Source organism: Phocoena sinus, chromosome 15 (genome assembly GCF_008692025.1).
Source record: "Phocoena sinus isolate mPhoSin1 chromosome 15, mPhoSin1.pri, whole genome shotgun sequence".
Taxonomy (NCBI): domain Eukaryota; kingdom Metazoa; phylum Chordata; class Mammalia; order Artiodactyla; family Phocoenidae; genus Phocoena; species Phocoena sinus.
This window is the reverse complement of record NC_045777.1, coordinates 66,093,642-66,112,790: the sequence shown is the minus strand read 5'-3', so window position 1 is coordinate 66,112,790 and position 19,149 is coordinate 66,093,642. Positions and strand designations below refer to the sequence as shown.

General features: G+C 39.4%; 1 protein-coding gene across 1 annotated transcript in view; it reads left to right on the top strand.

Annotated features, from left to right (window-relative positions):
• The window catches only part of DNAH3 (dynein axonemal heavy chain 3), a 193,652-nt gene that overhangs the window by 116,464 nt on the left and 58,039 nt on the right, over positions 1-19,149 (top strand). Inside the window, exons 41-42 of the mRNA XM_032605510.1 lie at positions 15,791-15,894; positions 18,285-18,579. Coding sequence (XP_032461401.1) covers positions 15,791-15,894; positions 18,285-18,579 — 399 coding nt within the window. The remainder of the gene's footprint in view (positions 1-15,790; positions 15,895-18,284; positions 18,580-19,149) is intronic.

Genomic DNA, 19,149 nt, shown 5'->3' with positions numbered 1-19,149 from the left:
TTAGATTTTTGGTTTGTGGTTGTTACTATGAGGATTTTATATGGCAGTCTGTATATGTGTGTGTATTGGTGTGTGTGTGTATAAGTTGCTGATCTCTTCATTTCAAATGCATTTTTAAAACCCTGCATTTGTACTCTCCTCCGCTCCCAATTACTATTTTTGATATCATATATTTACATCTAATTGTTTTCTGTATCTCTTAGCTGCTTATTGTGGGTACAGATGATTTTACTACTTTTGACTTTTAACCTCCCTACTAGCTTTGTGTGTGGATGATTTCCTACCTTTACTGTAGGTTTGCCTTTACTGGTGACCTTTTTCATTTTGTAATTTTCTTGTTTCTAGTTGTGGCCTTTCCTTTTTGCCTAGAGAAGTTCCTTTAACATTTGTTATAAAGCTCATTTGGTGGTGCTGAACTTTTTTAGCTTTTGCTTGTCTGTAAAGCTTTTGATCGCTCCATCAAATCTGAATGAGAGCCTTGCCAGGTAGAGTATTTTTGATTGTAGGTTTTTACCTTTCATCACTTTAAACATATTGTGCCACTCCCTTCTGGCCTGCAGAGTTTCTGCTGAAAAATCAGCTGATAGACTTATGCAAGTTCCCTTGTATATTACTTGTTGCTTTTCCCTCACTGCTTTTAATATTCTCTCTTTATCTTTTAAGTTTTGTCTTTTTGTTTGTTTGTTTGTTTGTGGTACGCGGGCCTCTCACTGTTGTGGCCTCTCCTGTTGCGGAGCACAGGTTCCGGATGCGCAGGCTCAGCGGCCATGGCTCACGGGCCTAGCCGCTCCGCGGCATGTGGGATCTTCCCGGACCAGGGCACGAACCCGCGTCCCCTGCATCGGCAGGCGGACTCTCAACCACTGCACCCCCAGGGAAGCCCAGGTTCTTTTCTTTTAGTAGATTTAATTAACTTATTTATTTATTTATTTTTGGCTGTGTTGGGTCTTCGTTGCTGCGCATGGGCTTTCTCTAGTTGTGGCAAGCGGGGACTACTCTTCATTGAGGTGCACAGGCTTCTCATTGAGATGGCTGCTCTTGTTGCGGAGCACGGGCTCTAGGCACATAGGCTTCGGTAGTTGTGGCGCGTGGGCTCCAGTAGTTTTGGCACGTGGGCTTCAGTAGTTGTGGCTTGCAGGCTCTAGAGCGCAGGCTCAGTAGTTGTGGTGCATGGGCTTAGTTGCTCCACAGCATGTGGGATCTTCCTGGACCAGCTCTTGAACCCATGTCCCCTGCATTGGCAGGTGGATTTTAACCACTGTGCCACCAGGGAAGCCCTTTTCACAGGTTCTTATTGGCCTGTTGATGTTCTTTTTTGTAATGTTGTATCATAGTTTTATTTTTAACAGACTATGTCTAGATATAGGTATTCTTTTGTTTATTTTTCCTAGAACATGATGAGTCCTTTCAGTCATCAAGGGAAAGTTTTAGTCTCTGGCTTCCATATCTATCATCTCCCCTTTCCTTATTTTTGTGTTTTTGCCCTTTTTTATACCGATTATTCATTTTAATATGATTCACCCACAACTTCAATTATGCTTTTACTGCCTTGAGTGATTTTAATTCTGCTATGTGTCTTTTGTTTCCTCACTATCCTTTCTTAGTGTATGATTAAAAGCACGGGCCATAGGGGCTTCCCTGGTGGTGCAGTGGTTGAGAGTCCGCCTGCCGATGCAGGGGACATGGGTTCGTGCCCCGGTCTGGGAGGATCCCACATGACGCAGAGCGGCTGGGCCTGGGAGCCACGGCCGCTGAGCCTGCACGTCCGGAGCCTGTGCTCCGTAACGGGAGAGACCACAACAGTGAGAGGCCCACGTACCGCAAAAAAAAAAAATAAATAAAAATAAAATAAAATAAAAGCACAGGCCATGAAGTCAAATTGTCAGAGCTTGAATCCTGGCTCCAGTATTTACTAGTTGGGTAACTTTGAGCAAGTTCCCTAATGCCACTCAGTTTCCTCAATTATGAAATGAGGGCAATGATAATACTAGGCATTCATGGTGTTCTTGTAAGAATTAAACAGGTTAACACATGTAAAAGCATTTAGAATAAAGCGTGGTACACAGGAAGTGTTAAATAAATATTAGCAACTTTTATTGCTGTCCTCCTCATCATCATCTCTGTTAGCTCATTCATCTCCCTTTTTTAATCTCATTTTGCCTTTTCATCTAAGCCTGTTTTCTCCTTATGGTTTTCTGTTCCTATTTTGTGGAACAGTTGTCTTTTTGCACCCTATTTAGGATATCAAACAGTTTTCTGAAATTTGGTTGTGAGTCCTGCATTAAACAAGGTTCAGAGGTATACTCTTCAAGTTTAATCTCCATATTATATTCCTTTACATTGCAACATTTTTTCACAGGTTCCATGTGTTGTTGTCTGCTTCCCCATGCTTCAAGATCAATCTCTTCATGTGTCAGCAAATTGGTACATGAAGTATCCTTGACCCCATTCTTGGTTCACTTTGTGACAACATCTTTCCTTTCCTTCTGTAGCTGAGCAGCTAATTATGTGCACAGCTTCCAAGTTCCCTACAGCATCTCCTGCCTACTGTAATGGGCTCGTCTCCTTCCTCCGTGTCCTATTCAACTGATGCAGTATTAAAAAGACCCCATAATTTCCAGCATGTACTGCAGACTAGTTTCTTCATATACCTTCTTTTGCAACAACTACTCTACGTAAAAGTAGGTTTGGTTCTGAAAAAGCTGTTTGTAAGAGCAAAATGACACCTTACAAGTGACCGATGTGAACATATCCATTGAAAGTTAAGCTTTACTTTTGTCTCCATGGTAATCATACATCTCTCTTTTTGCTGGTTTTCAAAACTCTCCACTACTTTTGGACATGATCAGGGTAAATGGTATTCATAAACCCCCTTAAAAAAAACCCAAATGCTGTAAACTCTAGAGTCAGGAACAATGGGATGGCCAAGATCCAAAGACCACATGTGATCAACTAATGCCATCTGTTGGAAGCAGGCTTTTTATTTGTTTCATCTGTGAACATTCTAAAAAAGGACATTTTTGAACTGAGGAGCGACTGTGGTTCTTTACCTTGGAAGACCATACCTCACTGAATTTAAAGTGCCACGACTATCTCCTTCCTCATTGTGGTCTGGGACCCTGCCACCCCTATCAGCTGTAGAAAGATGGCCTGGCAAGGCAAGGATGAGAAAAAAAGGAGACAGTTCTTCCAGTTCTCCCAGAGTAGTACCTGGCAGGGCAAAGCAACAGCTGCCTAATTTTCTATGTGGGATGTCACCTGCATCTCTGTATTGGGGGTGGGGGGAGGGGGGACTAAGATTATACCCAGTGGGCCTGTTGCTCTTTCTCATGCAGTCTCTTGAGGTAAAATTTCTCAGTCCAGCTCATCTACTATTTAGTTAGAGGAGATTCTGCCTAGCTTCTTTTAGTCTTTGTTTTCAGTGACATTATTCCACTCCTTTCTCTTGTGCCTTCCTAAGTATTTTACAATAGGAAATTACAAAGCTCCTAGACAGAACCCATTTGAATCCAAAGATGTGTTTTAATTGCCAAGTGTGAATTCTTTCTAATATAACAGCTTTATTGAGGTATAATTTACATATCATAAAATTCACTCACTTAAGTGAGCAAATCAGTGGTTTTTAGCAAATTTGCCTAGTTGTGCAACTGTCTAATCCAATTTTAGAATATTGGAACATTAGAACAAATTTAGAACATGAATCACCCCAGTAAGATCCTGCATGCCCATTTTCAATGAATCCCTGTTCCCCTCCTCAGCCCCAGACAACCATTCATCTGCTCTCTATAGATTTGCCTTTTCTGGACATTTCAAATGCATGGAATCATGTAGTATGTGGCCTCTTGATCTGGCTTTGATTTTACTTTCTTATTACCATCTTAAAAAGCTTTAAATATCTTTCTAGCCTTTCCACAGGGTTTAAAATTCTCATGGTGAGAGCTCCAGGGAGGCCTTCTCTGACCTCATGGGATGTTGTTTTCTGGGCTTTTCATGATCTAGGAGCCTGGGGGCACATGGATCTCTCAAATAAGTGCTGAAGGAACTGTGTTGGGGAATGCACACTAAGGAAAGCCAGCAGTCCTTTGGGGAATTCCCTCAAGGTTGGGTTAACATCATCTAACATTGATCTTTATTTGTCTAGAAGTGCTAAATTTCCCTTTATTCTTTTGCTTTTTGTTTGTTTGTTTGTTTTTTAATTTTTTTAAAGTCTTTATTGAATTTGTTACAATATTGCTTCTGTTTTATGTTTTGGTTTTTTGGCCATGAGGCATGTGGGAATCTTAGCTCCCTGACCAGGGATCGAACTCACACCCCCTGCACTGGAAGGCAAAGTCTTAACCACTGGCCTGCCAGGGAAGTCCCCCATTGTGTGTCTTTTGAAAACCCACTCACCTCTCTGTTGAAGTTTATCTTGTTCTCTCAAGTGAAGGCGAGGAAAACAGCTGGGGCACAGGGTGGTCAGAGGTGATTTGTCTTCCTGGATTTCTACTACTATTCTCCCCATTCCACCCCTGCACTTGCATCAGAGTTTGAGTTAAAATCGCAGTGCAGAGCGAACAGGAGCACTACTCTGATGAGGACCAAACAGACCTAGAGCTAAATGTTCTCAAGTGCCTCTCTGTGTGCCCACAGCTATGCTAAATGTCTGACACATAAATCTCATTCACCTTCCACAGGGATTCTCTAAGCTTTATATAAAATCTGGCCCATTTTACAGATATGCAAATGGTAACCTTGGCCAAGATCACACAGCAGTAAATCCACTTTTAGTCAGTTGGACCTTTGCTCTTTGGCCAAAATGTTCCTGTATCAAGCCACAAATTAACTCTAGCTAATAACATCAGCAAGAGAAGGGGATAAATGCTTTTCTGAATCATGCTTTTTCTATCTCTTTTTTTATTATAAAAACAATTTAATTCTATTAAATAAAAATGATCAAAAATATTTTTGTTCATACCACACTATCACAGGTATTTCAGTTTTCAAAATATCTTTTCTCTATCTTGTCCATCTGCTTTCATCTCTTTATATAGTTGCCATAATGGTATATATTCCATTTTTTATTCTTCTATTTTATTTGTCATTGTTTCTTAAATGCACTTTTCTATATTAATACTTAGATTTTGTAGCTATCATTTTAAAGTATTTAATAGATAATTTATTTTAAAACTTCATTTTTTTAGTTTTCTATTTCACTTAAGTATTAATTGGGTATATATCTCATTATCTTCCTCTTAGTTCTAGATAATGTGAATTCTCTTCTTAAGGTCACTTCATCTCACTAGAATGTGCATCTACATCATTGCCCCTAGTTCTCTTTTTTTTTTTTTAATAAATTTATTTAATTAATTAATTTATTTTGGATCTGTTGGGTCTTTGTTGCTGCACGTGGGCTTTCCCCAGTTGCGGCAAGCGGGGGCTACTCTTCGCTGCGGTGCGCAGGCCTCTCATTGCAGTAGTTTCTCTTGTTGCAGAGCACGGGCTCTAGGCGCGTGGGCTTCAGTAGTTGCAGCACGCAGGCTCAGTAGTTGTGGCACATGGGCTCTAGAGTGCAGGCTCAGTAGCTGTGGCGCACGGGCTTAGTTGCTTTGCAGCATGTGGGATCTTCCCGGACCAGGGCTCGAACCCGTGTCCCCTGCATTGGCTGGCCGATTCTTAACCACTGCGCCACCAGGGAAGTCCCTCTCTTTTTTTTTAATTGAAGTATAGTTGCTTTACAATGCTTCAGGTGTACAGCAAAGTGATTCAGTTTTATATATATATAAATATATTTATATAAACACACATATATATGGCTATTCTTTTTCAGATTCTTTTCCATTACAGGTTTTTACAGGATATTGAATATAGTTCCTTGTGCTATACAGTAGGTCCTTGTTGTTTACCTATCTTAGATATAGTGGTATCTGTTAATCCCAAATTCTTAATTTAACCCACCCCCCTCCTTTCCCCTTTGGTAACCATAAGTTTGTTTTCTATGTCTGTGCATCTATTTCTGTTTTGTAAATAATGTAATTATCATTTTAATGACTGCAAAGTATTCCATTCATTTTATAAGACATAATTTTGACTGGTCTTCTAATGTGGGACATGTAAATTATTTTCAAATTTTTGTTATCACAGATGGTGCTATGTACTTATGTAGAGAGATTATTTTCATTATGAATTATTTCCTTATGATAAATTCCCAGAATGTGATTTCTGACTTGGACTAGAGACATTTTTGTAGCTCTGTAAGCATAGTGCCAGATTGCTTTCTAAAAGTGTTGTACCAGATTGACTTCTAGGTAGAGCTGCACAGTGACGTAGGATAATAGAAACTCTCTCCTATAATACATAATGATATGAACAATAACAGCAGTTTAAGCCTAAAAATTTCCCAGTTACAGCCTGATTCTTTAAACATTGAGAGGTAGAGGATAAGGAGAGAAACAAAAGATCTTGCATGTTGTATCTCTCGACCCAGAACCCACAACCCCACTGTCCTTCTAAAAGTGATGCTGAGAGGAAAGGGAGTGAGTTGACAAAATTCTGAGAGTTCTCACTGGTAATCACCAGTGTGGAAAAAGCAGATGGCAGTGGTGACTGGGCAGCTGTAAAAAAAATGTCTAAGAGAAACCTTTGAGCATGAAACCCCTCCATAATTTGGTAGGACCTTATTAGGAGTGGGAGAAACTACCAGGGTTTGCATCTTCCAGAGCTCCATGCTGAGTGGGGGATGTGAGCTGAATTTTTCAGGAGTGAATCATGTCTCTAACTGGGGTGGGAGTGGGATGGACCCATGGTTCTGGAAAATTGGCCAAATTTTAGAAAGAGAGTTCAAAGCCCAGGTTTCCTGGCAAGGGCAACTGAGTATTTCCTTTTACCCAACCCCTGTACCCTCAGGCTACAGAAAAGAAATCCACACACCAGTCCTTGAATTGTGGCCAAGAAAGTGAGGGAAGTAAACTCACCCTAGATAATGGTGGGGAAAATGTCAAGATTTTACCTGATTATATCAGAGTAAGAACATCAGAAAGAAAGAGACAGAGACAGAGAATGAGAATCTAAAAGAAAAACATGACCTAAGAAACATAAATTATTTGTGTTACAAGAACTTAGTAATAATATAAATTTAATTTTTAAAATTTATAGATGAACAATGTGCTACTGGCAAAGGGATAGATATATAGATCAGTAGAATAGAATTGAGGGTCCAGAAATAAGCCCCTCATATTTATAGTGACTTGATTTTTGACAAGGGTACCAAGATAATTTTATGGAAAAAGAATAATCCTTTCAACACATGGTGCTGGAATAAATGAATATATACATGTAAAATAATGAATTTGGGCCTCTACTTTACACCATAGTCAAAAATTAACTCAAAATGGATCAAAGATCTAAATTCAAAAGTTAAAATTATGAAAGCTTAGAAGAAAACATAGGTGCAAATGATCATGACCTTGGACAGGCAACAATGTCTTAGGACACCAAAAGCACAAGCAACAAAAGAAAAAATAGTTAAACTGAACTTCATCAAAATTAAAAACTTTTGTGCTTCATAGGACAACATCAAGAAAATGAAAAGACAACTCACAGAATGGGTGAAATTTCTTTTGCAAATCATATATCTGATAAGGGACTTGTATATAGAATGTATAAAGAAGTATTATAATTCAATGATAAAAAGATAAATAACACAATTTTTAAATGGGCAAAGTAACTGAATAGACATTTCTCCAAAGAAGATATATAAAGGGCCAATAAGCACATGACAAGAACTCAACATTACTAGCATTATTAGCCATCAGGAAAATGCAAATCAAAAACACGAGATACGGGGCTTCCTGGTGGCACAGTGGTTGAGAGTCTGCCTGCGAATGCAGGGGACACGGGTTCGAGCCCTGGTCTGGGAGGATCCCACATGCCACGGAGCAACTGGGCCCGTGAGCCACAACTACTGAGCCTGCGCGTCTGGAGCCTGTGCTCCGCAACAAGAGAGACCGCGACAGTGAGAGGCCCGTGCACTGTGATGAAGAGTGGCCCCCGCTCGCCATAACTAGAGAAAGCCCACACACAGAAACGAAGACCCAACACAACCAAAAAAATTAATTAATTAATTAATTAAAAAAAAAAAAAACATGGGATACCAACTCACAACTGTAATGAGAATAATAAAAAAGATGGAAAACAACAAGTGTTGGTGAGAATGTGGGAAAATTGGAACCCTCACATGTTATAATGGAAATGTAAAATAGTACAGCAGCTTTGGAAAACAGCATTTGACAGTTCCTCAAAAGTTAAACAAACAAAAGAAAGTTAAACATAGAGTTACCATATGACCAAGCAATTCCACTCCTAGATATATGCCCAAGAGAAATAAAAACAGATGTCCACACAAAGACTTGTACACAAATGTTCATAACAGCATAATTCATAATGACCAAAAAGTGGAAACAATCCAAATGTCCATCAACTGATGAATGAATAAATATAGTATATCCATACAATTAAACATTATTCAACAATAAAAAGAAATGAAGTAATAATACATGATACAATGTGGATAAACCTTAAAAACATTATGATGAGTAAAAGAAGCCAGTCACAAAAGAACATCTATTGGATGACTTCAATTATATGAAATGTCCAGAATAGTAAATCTATAGAGACAGAAAGTACATTAGTGGTTGCCTAGTGTTGTGGGCAAGCGGGGAGATGAGTGACGAGAAGCGGATTTGGGAGGTGACAGCTAAGAGGTATGAGGTTTCTTTTTGGTGCAATGAAATGTTCTAAAATTGATTATGGTAATTACTGTACAACTCTGTGAATATTAGTATATTCATACATACATGTATTTTTAGTAAATGATTGAATTGTACAATTGAAATGGGTGAATTATATCATGTGTGAATTATATCTTAATAAATCTGTCATTTTAAAGTTTGTAGATGAGGTGATAAAACCACAGAATTAGAGAAAAAGAGGGGTTGAGAAACCAAAGAAACAAATTGAGATCTAAACAATGCTATTAATGATCTAATAAATTAGAACCAGCAAGGAATAAAGCATACAAGTCTAGACAGCTAACAAATGGCTTAGAGGAAAGGTTTCAGATAACTACACTTGCTACAGAAGATGAAGTCTAAGAGCAATTATAAAGAATATGACTGATATGGAGACCAAACAGTGCTAATTCCTTTAGTGGGTAACCCAATAAATAGTGTAGACAATATATACTAAGATATAAATGCAGAAATTTTTCCTAAAATGAAGACCTGCTTCTGTAAATTTTAAGAGTATGCTGTATTCCAAGAAAAACTGATACAGAATAATTGACCAAAAGAAATAATATGATTAAATTATTGGACTTCTAGGATAAAAGAGATTCCATCACGCATCTGTATAGGAAAGAAAAAGCAATAAAAGTAGAAATATCTGATGGGCCTTAGACTTCTACACAGCAATCTAGAATGCAAGAAAACACACTGGAACATTGGTCTGCAACATTCTGAAGGAAAGAAAATGTGACATAAGAATACTACTCTTGGGCTTCCCTGGTGGCGCAGTGGTTGAGAGTCCACCTGCTGATGCAGGGGACACGGGTTCATGCCCCGGTCCAGGAAGATCCCACATGCCGCGGAGCGGCTGGGCCCGTGAGCCATGGCCGCTGAGCCTGCGCGTCCGGAGCCTGTGCTCCGCAACGGGAGAGGCCGCAACAGTGAGAGGCCCGCGTACTGCAAAAAAAAAGAAAAAAATACTACTCTCAGCCAAGTCACGGTTCAAATACAAAAGGCAGACATTGTCAAACACGCAAGATCTGAGAGAACAGAGCCCTGATAAGTCCCTTCTTGGAAATACAAAATGAAATCAGCCAACTAACAAATCAATCAAGATAAAGAACTCTTGGGGACTTCTCTGCTGGTCCTGTGCGTAAGACTCCACAGTCCCAATGCAGGGGGCCCAGGTTTGATCCCTGGTCGGGGAACTAGATCCCACATGCATGCTGCAACTAAGAAGCCTGCATGCCGAAAATAAGAAGCCTACATGCCACAACTAAAGATCCCGCATGCCGCAACGAAGATACCACGTGCTGCAACTAAGTCCTGGCACAGCCAAAATAAAATATAAAAATAAATAAAGAAATAAACATAGCAGAGTGTACATGTCAAATTAAAAAAAACAACAAAACTCTTAAATAGTCTTTGTTAAAAGCCCTGAGTTTGAGTGTTGAACCTATTTAAATAGAGACCTAAGACTAAGGAATGGGAGAGTTATAGTTGCAGAACAAAATGTCAATGTTATAATCCCTGAAAAAGTAAAAGTTATATCATCAAGAACAACAAAAGGAACCAAAGGAGAGAAGGAAGAGTGAGAGTTAATCACGTCATAGTTCATAAAGGAATCAATGAAACTGGTCTAACAACAAGTCACATGTATTTACAAATGAAATGTGATATCAGGATTTACTTCAAAATACCTCAGACAAAGAAAGAAAACAAAAGGGAGGGAGGACGTGAGGAGGGAAGGAAAATGAATATGGTGGTGGTTGGTGTTGGGGAAATGAATGAGATAAGAGTTGCAAAACGTTGAAGATTATTGAAGCTAGATAATGGGTACATGGCAGTTTATTATACTATTCTCCTTATTTTTGTGTATTTTTAAATTTTTTCACAATAAAAAGTTAAAATATAATAACAAAGTTGGATTAAATTATTTTTAAAATTATAGTGACTTTAAGCCCTAATGGCTTAAAAAATATTTTAAAATTAAGAAGCATCTTGCTAAGAGGGTAAATATTAAAAGTTTTCATCACAGAAAAAACTGATGAACTGAAATGTTTAATGAACTGAAATGTTTGAACTGATGGACTGAATGTTTCATCCCTTTAACTGAAGCTCAAGACTCTCTCTCACTCACACACACATACACCCTACAACCACCAAGCCTGCCCTCTTTGGGCCAATTTTAGGCAAGTCCTGTGGAGAGAGAAGCAAGTCACTTGTGCTCACAGCTTGGCTGGCTGGGCAATGGGGCAGGCCCTGTCATGCCCACTGCTGCTGTGAATCACATGGCCTAGCATTTGTCTTGCCAGGGCCTGGGTAATTCTCCATGTCCACTTCAGAAGGTTTTTCTCTTATTTTTTTAAAAATTTTATTTCATTCTGCAGGCTTTGCAAACAGTATCTCATAGACTTCTCATGGCATTCTCTAGATGAGGAAATTGAGAAGGGAGTCATTCACCCGGGGCCCCACAGTGAGTCAGTAAGGAACAGTTGGATGGGAGGCCAGGTCCTTCCCTGACACCCTTCTTATTCCCACTCCTCATCTTAAAGTGAAAAAAAGAAAAAGACACCCACCAATTACAGAGGCAGGGACTTCACTGGGAAAAAGGATCATAGGAACTTTGTGTCGCTTTTGTGGGGAAGGTGGGGAGTGGTTCCAGATGGGTACTATGATTGTAGTTTGGAAGAATTGGTGGAGTGGGAGGGCAACTCAGAATCCAAGTTCAAGCATCCTGACTTCTCACAAACAACCATGTAGCCCTGTAACTCTCCATCTCTGCTACAACTGGCTTCTGCCTCCCCCCCAACCTTTCTGCTGTCTCCCTACCTACCAGCCCCTCTAGCCCTCCTCTCCAACTTGGCCCCCAAGGCCCACCTCCTCCACCTTTCTCTCTCATCAGCACCTCTACTCCCTCCTTCCCTTGTCCTCTTGCCAAACACACCTGGCAAAACCCCAGTCTTGGATCAATACACCACCCCTTTTTTTCTTTCCGCTCATACTACAGAGCTGCTGAACAGTACAGGGGAAAATCACATAAGCAGAAGACTTGGCATTACTTTCATGGTCTCTAACCTCAGTTTGGGGAAGCAGAAAGACCATAGACTTTGGACTCAAATAGATCTGTTTTGGAGCATAGATGTAAAAACACTCAACAAAATACTAGCAAACCGAATCCAACAATACATTAAAAGGATTATACACCATGATCAAGTGGGATTTATCAATTTCCACAAATCAATCAATGTAGAACACCACATTAAATTGGAGAATAAAAAACATATGATCATCTCAATAGATGCAGAAAAAGCTTCTGATAAAATCAATATCCATTTATGATTAAAAACTCTCCAGAAAGTGGAGACAAGCCTCAACATAATAAAGGCCATATATGACATACCCACAGCTAACTCAATGGTGAAAAGCTGAAATCATTTCCTCTAAGATCAGGAACAAGAAAAGGATGCCTGCTCTTCCCACTTTTATTCAACATAGTTTTGGAAGTCCTAGCCACAGCAATCAGAGAAGAAAAATACATAAGTAAAAGGAATCCAAATTGAAAAAGAAGTAAAACTGTCACAGTTAGAAGATGACATGACACTATACATAGAAAATCCTAAAGACGCTACCAGAAAATGACTAGAGTTCATCAACAAATTTGGTAAAGTTGAAGGATACAAAATTAATATAGAGAACTCTGTTGCATTTCTATACACTAACAATGAAATATCAGAAAGAGAAATTAAGGACACAATCCCATTTACCATTGCATCAAAAAGAATAGAATACCTAGGAATAAACCTACCTAAGGAGGCAAAATACCCATACTCTGAAAACTATAAGACACTGATGAAAGAAATTGAAGACAATACAAACAGATGGAAAGATATATAATGTTCTTGGATTGGAAGAATCAGTATTGTTAAAATGACCATGCTACCCAAGGCAATCTACAGATTCAATGCAATCCTTACCAAATTATCAATGGCATTTTTCACAGAACTAGAACAAATAATCCTAAATTTTATATGGAACCATAAAAGACCCATAATTGCCAAAGCAATCCTGACAAAGAAGAATGGAGCTGGAGGTATCATGCTCCCTGACTTCAGACTATACTACAAAGGTATGATAATCAAAATGGTATGGTACTGGCACAATAACAGACACAGATCAGTGGAAGAGGACAGAAGGCCCAGAAATAAGCCCATACACTTATGGTCAATTAATCTATGACAAAAGAGGCAAGACTATGCAATGGAGAAAACACAACCTCTTCAATAAATGGTGCTGGGAAAACTGGACAACTACATGTAAAAGAATGAAATTAGAACATTCTCTAACACCATATACAAAAATAAACTCAAAATGCATTAACTCAAAATGCATTAAAGACCTATAGATACTATATAACTCTTAGAAGAAAACATAGGCAGAACACTCTTTGACATGAATCACAGCAATATTTTTTTGGATTTGTCTCCTAGAGTAATGGAAACAAGCAAAGCTAAACAAATGGGACCTAATCAAATTTAAAAGCTTTTGCACAGCAAAGGAAACCATAAACAAAACAAAAAGACAACCTACAGAATGAGAGAAGATATTTGCAGACAATGCAACTGACAAGGGATTAATTTCCAAACTAAACATACAGCTTAATATCAAAAAAAACAAACAACCCAATCAAAAAAACAGAAGACCTAAATAGACATTTTTCCAAAGAAGACATACAGATAGCCAACAGGCATATGAAAAGATGCTCAGTATCGCTAATTATTAGAGAAATGGAAACCAAAACTACAATGAGTTATCGCTTCACACCAGTCAGAATGGCCATCACCAGAAAGTGTACAAATAATAAGTGCTGGAGAGGGTGTGGAGAAAAAGTAACCCTCCTACACTGTTGGTGGGAATGTAAATTGGTGCAGGCACTATGAGGAACAGTATGGAGGGTCCTCAAAACACTAAAAATAGAGTTATGATATGATCCAACAATCCCACACCTGGGCATACACCTGGAGAAAATATAATTTGAAAAGATACATTCACCCCAATATTCATAGCAGCACTATTTACAATAACCAAGACATGGAAGCAACCTAAATGTCCATTAACAGAGGAATGGATAAAGAAAATGTGGTGCATATATATACAACGGAATGTTACTCAGCCAGAGAAAAGAATGAAATAACGCCATTTATGGCAGCATGGATGGACCTAGATACTATCATATGAAGTGAAGTCAAACAGAGAAAGTCAAATATCATATGATATCACTAGTTTTTGGACTCTTAAAAAAATGATACAAATGAACTTATTTGTAAAACAGAAATACACAGACATAGAAAACAAACTTATGGTTACCAAAGGGGAAAGGAGGGAGAGGGATAAATTGGAAGTTTGGGATTAACATAATACACACTACTGGACTTCCCTGGTGGCGCAGTGGTTAAGAATCCACTTGCCGATGCAGGGGACACATGTTCCAGCCCTGGTCCCAGAAGATCCCACAAGCTGCGCAGCGACTAATCCCTTGTGCCACAACTACTGAGCCTGTGCTCTGGAGCCCGCGAGTCACAACTACTGAGCCCACGTGCCACAGCTACTGAAGCCTGCGTGCCTCAAGCCCATGATCTGCAACAAGAGAAGCCACCGCAATGAGAAGCCCGCTCACCGCAATGAAGAGTAGCCCCTGCTCACCACAACTAGAGAAAGCCTGCACATGGCAGTGAAGACCCAGTGCAGCCAAAAATAAATAAATAAATTTATTTTAAAAAATATACATACTGCTATAGATAAAATAGGTAATCAACAAGGGCCTTCTGTATAGCACAGGGAACTATATTCAATATCTTATAATAATCTATAATGGAAAAGAATCTGAAAAATAATACATATATATGTGTAACTGAATCACTTTGCTGTACACCTGAAACTAACACAACTTTGTAAATCAACTATACTTCAATTAAAAAAAAAGTTTTCCTGGGCTTCCCTGGTGGCGCAGCGGTTGAGAGTCCGCCTGCCGATGCAGGGGACACGGGTTCGTGCCCCGGTCCAGGAAGATCCCACATGCCGCGGAGCAGCTAGGCCCGTGAGCCGTGGCCGCTGAGCCTGCGCGTCTGGAGCCTGTGCTCCACAACGGGAGAGGCCACAACAGTGAGAGGCCCGCGTACCACAAAAAAAAAAAGTTTTCCTCACAAGAAAACAAATTCTATGTATGGTGACAGATTTTATAAGAATAGAATCATTTGACATTACATGCATTATATATACAATCTTTATTAATATAATTTTATAATGTGATCAGTTCACTGTATATATAAATATTGAATCATTATATTTTATACCTGAAACTAATATAATGTTATTTGTCAATTATACCTCAATTGAATAAAAAAAAAAAGAAACCACTTTTAGGAACCAATATCTCTTGTAGTGAATAATGATTATCTGAAGTTTAGCATGTCCTTCAGTTTCATTTTAGTCTCCTTTTCTTCTAATTTAAGTAAAATTAGATTTAATGTTTTTATTTTTGATAGTGTAATATATAAAAATATAATTATATTTTATGTTGTATTAATATAAATCATATATATATACATAGTGTATGATATATAATATCAAATGATCCTATTCTAATAAAATCCTTTCTTTCATCTACCTATACTTCCATCTTTAATATGTTCGTGTGCCTTGAGAGAGGACTAGAAGGGTTGCCATCAAAAGTTATCTCTAGATGTGAGATTTGGAGCAATTTGTTTTCTTCCTTTTTTGTTCTTTTCAATACTTCCTCTTTATATTATTAAGAATAATTATTTGTATAAATAGTACCTATTATTTCTATACATATAACAAAGTTATTACCCTTTAAAAGGTGTTGTTCCAGGTTATACCGTTAAACAACTATGCCAGTACTGGTAGTTATACATTTCAGATGCCTATGGCTGAGGTAGTTAAATACCTCAAATATGAAATGTAAACCCCTGATGTACTAATAAGCTATTCTATTTCTTTGGGTCCAGGAAGCATCTATGATTTTTATTTCCTCAAGCAAGGTGGTGGACATTGGTACACATGGACAGAGTATATCACCAAAGAGGAGGAAAATATCCCAGCAGTTGCAAAGGTAAAAGAGAGTTATTGGCCATGGAACTTTGGTAATGACCTGATATTCAGCAAAGTGGAGAGGTTAACAGCAGGTCTGTGTTAGCATTTTTAAGAACTTACTTTAGAAAAAGGTTCAAACGTGAGCTGGACTGAGCCTTCAAAACATGGACTTTAGAATCAGAGTCCCAGATTCCTCACTCAGCCTTTACTCTCTCTGCCTCAATTTACTCAACTACACAAGAGCAGAAAAAAATACCTAAAGGATGGCTGCAAAGATTGAAGACATTATACATGAATTTGTGGCACACACTGTGTGCTAGATTATGCTGTTGCTATTCTGATTATTATCACTGTCTATAATGCCAGACGGTCATCAGTCCACCTCAGATACCTCAGCCAAAAAGATCCTTGCCTTTTCTTTAAAATCCCCAGAGAAAGATTTCTTTAATCAGAATTCTCAGAAAAATGGGTATTGATTAATAGATTTTCTGGTTAGCAGACAATTCACCTACAACTCCTGCTCATTTCCTTGTGGAAAATTTTTTCCAGATGTGCAATTTCATGCTTCTATTTGCAGTTATCTAGTGGACATAATTTATCTTTCTGGGGGTGATTGTAGATTGTTCAGGCCCAGATAGAGTAGTGGGAGGTGGATGGGAAAGTGGAAATACTGACGACAAAGTCAGACACCAGACAGGAGCACAGCTGCTTGTCAAAAGGGTGCAATAAGCAGGAGTGAGAGTGAATGTGTGTTGAGTTCAGGACACACCCTGGAGGCTGAGTCTTGTAAAGAACCCCATAGCACTGAGGCCCTAAACTTTCATTCTCCTTAAAAAGTTTCATCACCTGAGCTCCAGGGGTTTGAAATCTTGCTGGATTCATACAAATAAAAGTCTAATGCAGAAAATATTTTAGTTCTGCTGGGAATTTTTCCTTTGTCAAAAAATTGTTCTAGGGCTTCCCTGGTGGCGCAGTGGTTGAGAATCCGCCTGCCGATGCAGGGGACATGGGTTCGTGCCCCGGTCCAGGAAGATCCCACATGCCGCGGAGCAGCTGGGCCCGTGAGCCATGGCCACTGAGCCTGCGCGTCCGGAGCCTGTGCTCCGCAACGGGAGAGGCCACAGCAGTGAGAGGCCCGTGTACCGCAAAAAAAAAAAAAAAAAAAAAAAAATTGTTCTAGCCCCTGAAAATAAAAATCTAAGAAACAAAACCTGCTTTAAATTCCTAGTCTTGGTACCTGGTTCTGCATTCAGTATCACTTACTGGCTATGTGGCTTTGGACAAGTTAGCCAGCCATCCTCCAGTCTCAGTTTTTTCATCTGAAAAAGTGAGCTAATAATATACCTGCCTCAGACAGTTATTAGGAAAGCTGCAGGGAATAACAGAGGCAAAACATCCATAGCTCAACACCTGTTAATTCTCTTCCTCACCCCTTCAATTCCTTTGTTCTATCTGCTCCTTTTACTTTGATCAAATTATTTATCAAAAGAAGCCAAGACTTTTGTCTACCAACATACACAAGGCCACCACGTTGCACAGTCCCTGTTGGTGCCACTTGCATTATGGTCTAGTTTTGCTTTAGGGGCACCATTTACATAAACCATAGTGTGAATGGTGCTCCCCAGAGTTGCACAACAGCACAACAGTGGCTCCATGTTCACTAGCCCCTTCTAGTCTAGACATTTAAGTAGTAGACATATAAGTAATAGGGATTCCAGGAGCTCAAGACCAAGCCCTTAGAGCCCAATTGGAGCCTGAATACCAGGAATAGTATTGCAGTTTCCATATTGGAAAAAGAGTTAATAGGAACAACTAAGAATCTGAGCATTAGGAAAAGCAGATGAGGAACAAGCACAGGGAATGGGGGTCAAGGGTCACACCTAACCCTTCTTGAACAAGCAGTATAGGTGGCGTATGGGAGGTGGATCTTTCCTGGGGCAAGGCAGTCAGCTTGGCTCAGAGCAGTGGTCTCAGACGGCAGTAGCTATAGACCCATCCTTACTGTAATTGGTGTTTATAATATGACATTTCAGTGGTTAAGAATATAAACCTTGGAATCAGACAAGCTGGAATTAAAATCCTTGCATTTCCACTTACTTGGTGTGTAAGTGAGCTCTGGATCTCAGTTTCCTCATCTCTAAAACAGAGTTTCCTCATCTCTAAAATGCCCATATTTACATGCAAGATTTAATTTAATCCTCAAAACAGCTCAGTGAACTAGGTGCCATTATTATCCCCATTTTACAGATGAAGAAACTAAGGCCCCTGGAGAGGTAAACTACTCAAAATCGTAAAGATAAATAAGAGATGGAGCTGAACGGATAGTAAGGATAGAACCCAAGTCTCCTGAATTCCAAGACCCAATCTCCTGGGCTCAGTACCAAGACACACCATGTCTTTGTGGCACAGGTCTCAGAACTCATCATCCCCACAATGGAAACAGCCCGGCAGTCCTTCTTCTTGAAAACCTACCTGGACCATGAGATTCCAACGCTGTTCGTAGGACCCACGGGCACTGGCAAATCAGTCATCACCAACAACTTCCTTTTCCGCCTTCCCAAAAATACTTATCTGCCCAACTGCATCAATTTCTCTGCCAGAACTTCAGCCAGTCAGACCCAGGATATCATCATGTCCAAGCTGGATCGACGGCGGAAGGGCCTTTTTGGGCCTCCCATCGGGAAGAAAGCAGTGGTATTTGTGGGTAAGGCATTGGCCTGCATCTGGACACGCCAAATTCTTCTACTCTAAGCTGCAGCAAAAGAGAATCTCCCCTTGTACAGCCACTGTATAGTCCTTTTACTCTCTCTGGGAGATAAAATATTTCTGGTTAATATAATTCAGCATTCCTTCCCTCCCCTCCTATTTTCCTTCCTTCCTTCCTTCCATCTTTCCATCCCTTCTTCTCTCCCTTCCCTCCCTCTCTTCCTTCTTTCATTTTTTGTTTCCTGTCCTTTCCTTCATTCATTACCAAGTATTTGTTAACCATGTACTATAAGCCAACTTTTCAGTAAGTGAGGCACAGTCTAGGCCTTTTTGCCTGAGGGAGGATCCCAGTTTCTCCTGGAATGAAGTTGAGCCCGTGGTCAGGCAAAGTTACTTTGTACTGAGAGGCAGTTAGGTCCAGAAGGGGACTGTGGTATTTGCCCTCTTGCATCTCCAGAAGCAACTCACACTTTGTGATGAGCTTCTATTCCATTATGTGCCAGATAAATATGTTATCAGTATATGAAGAAATCTAATAGTTGCTAAATAAATATTTGTGAAATAAGCA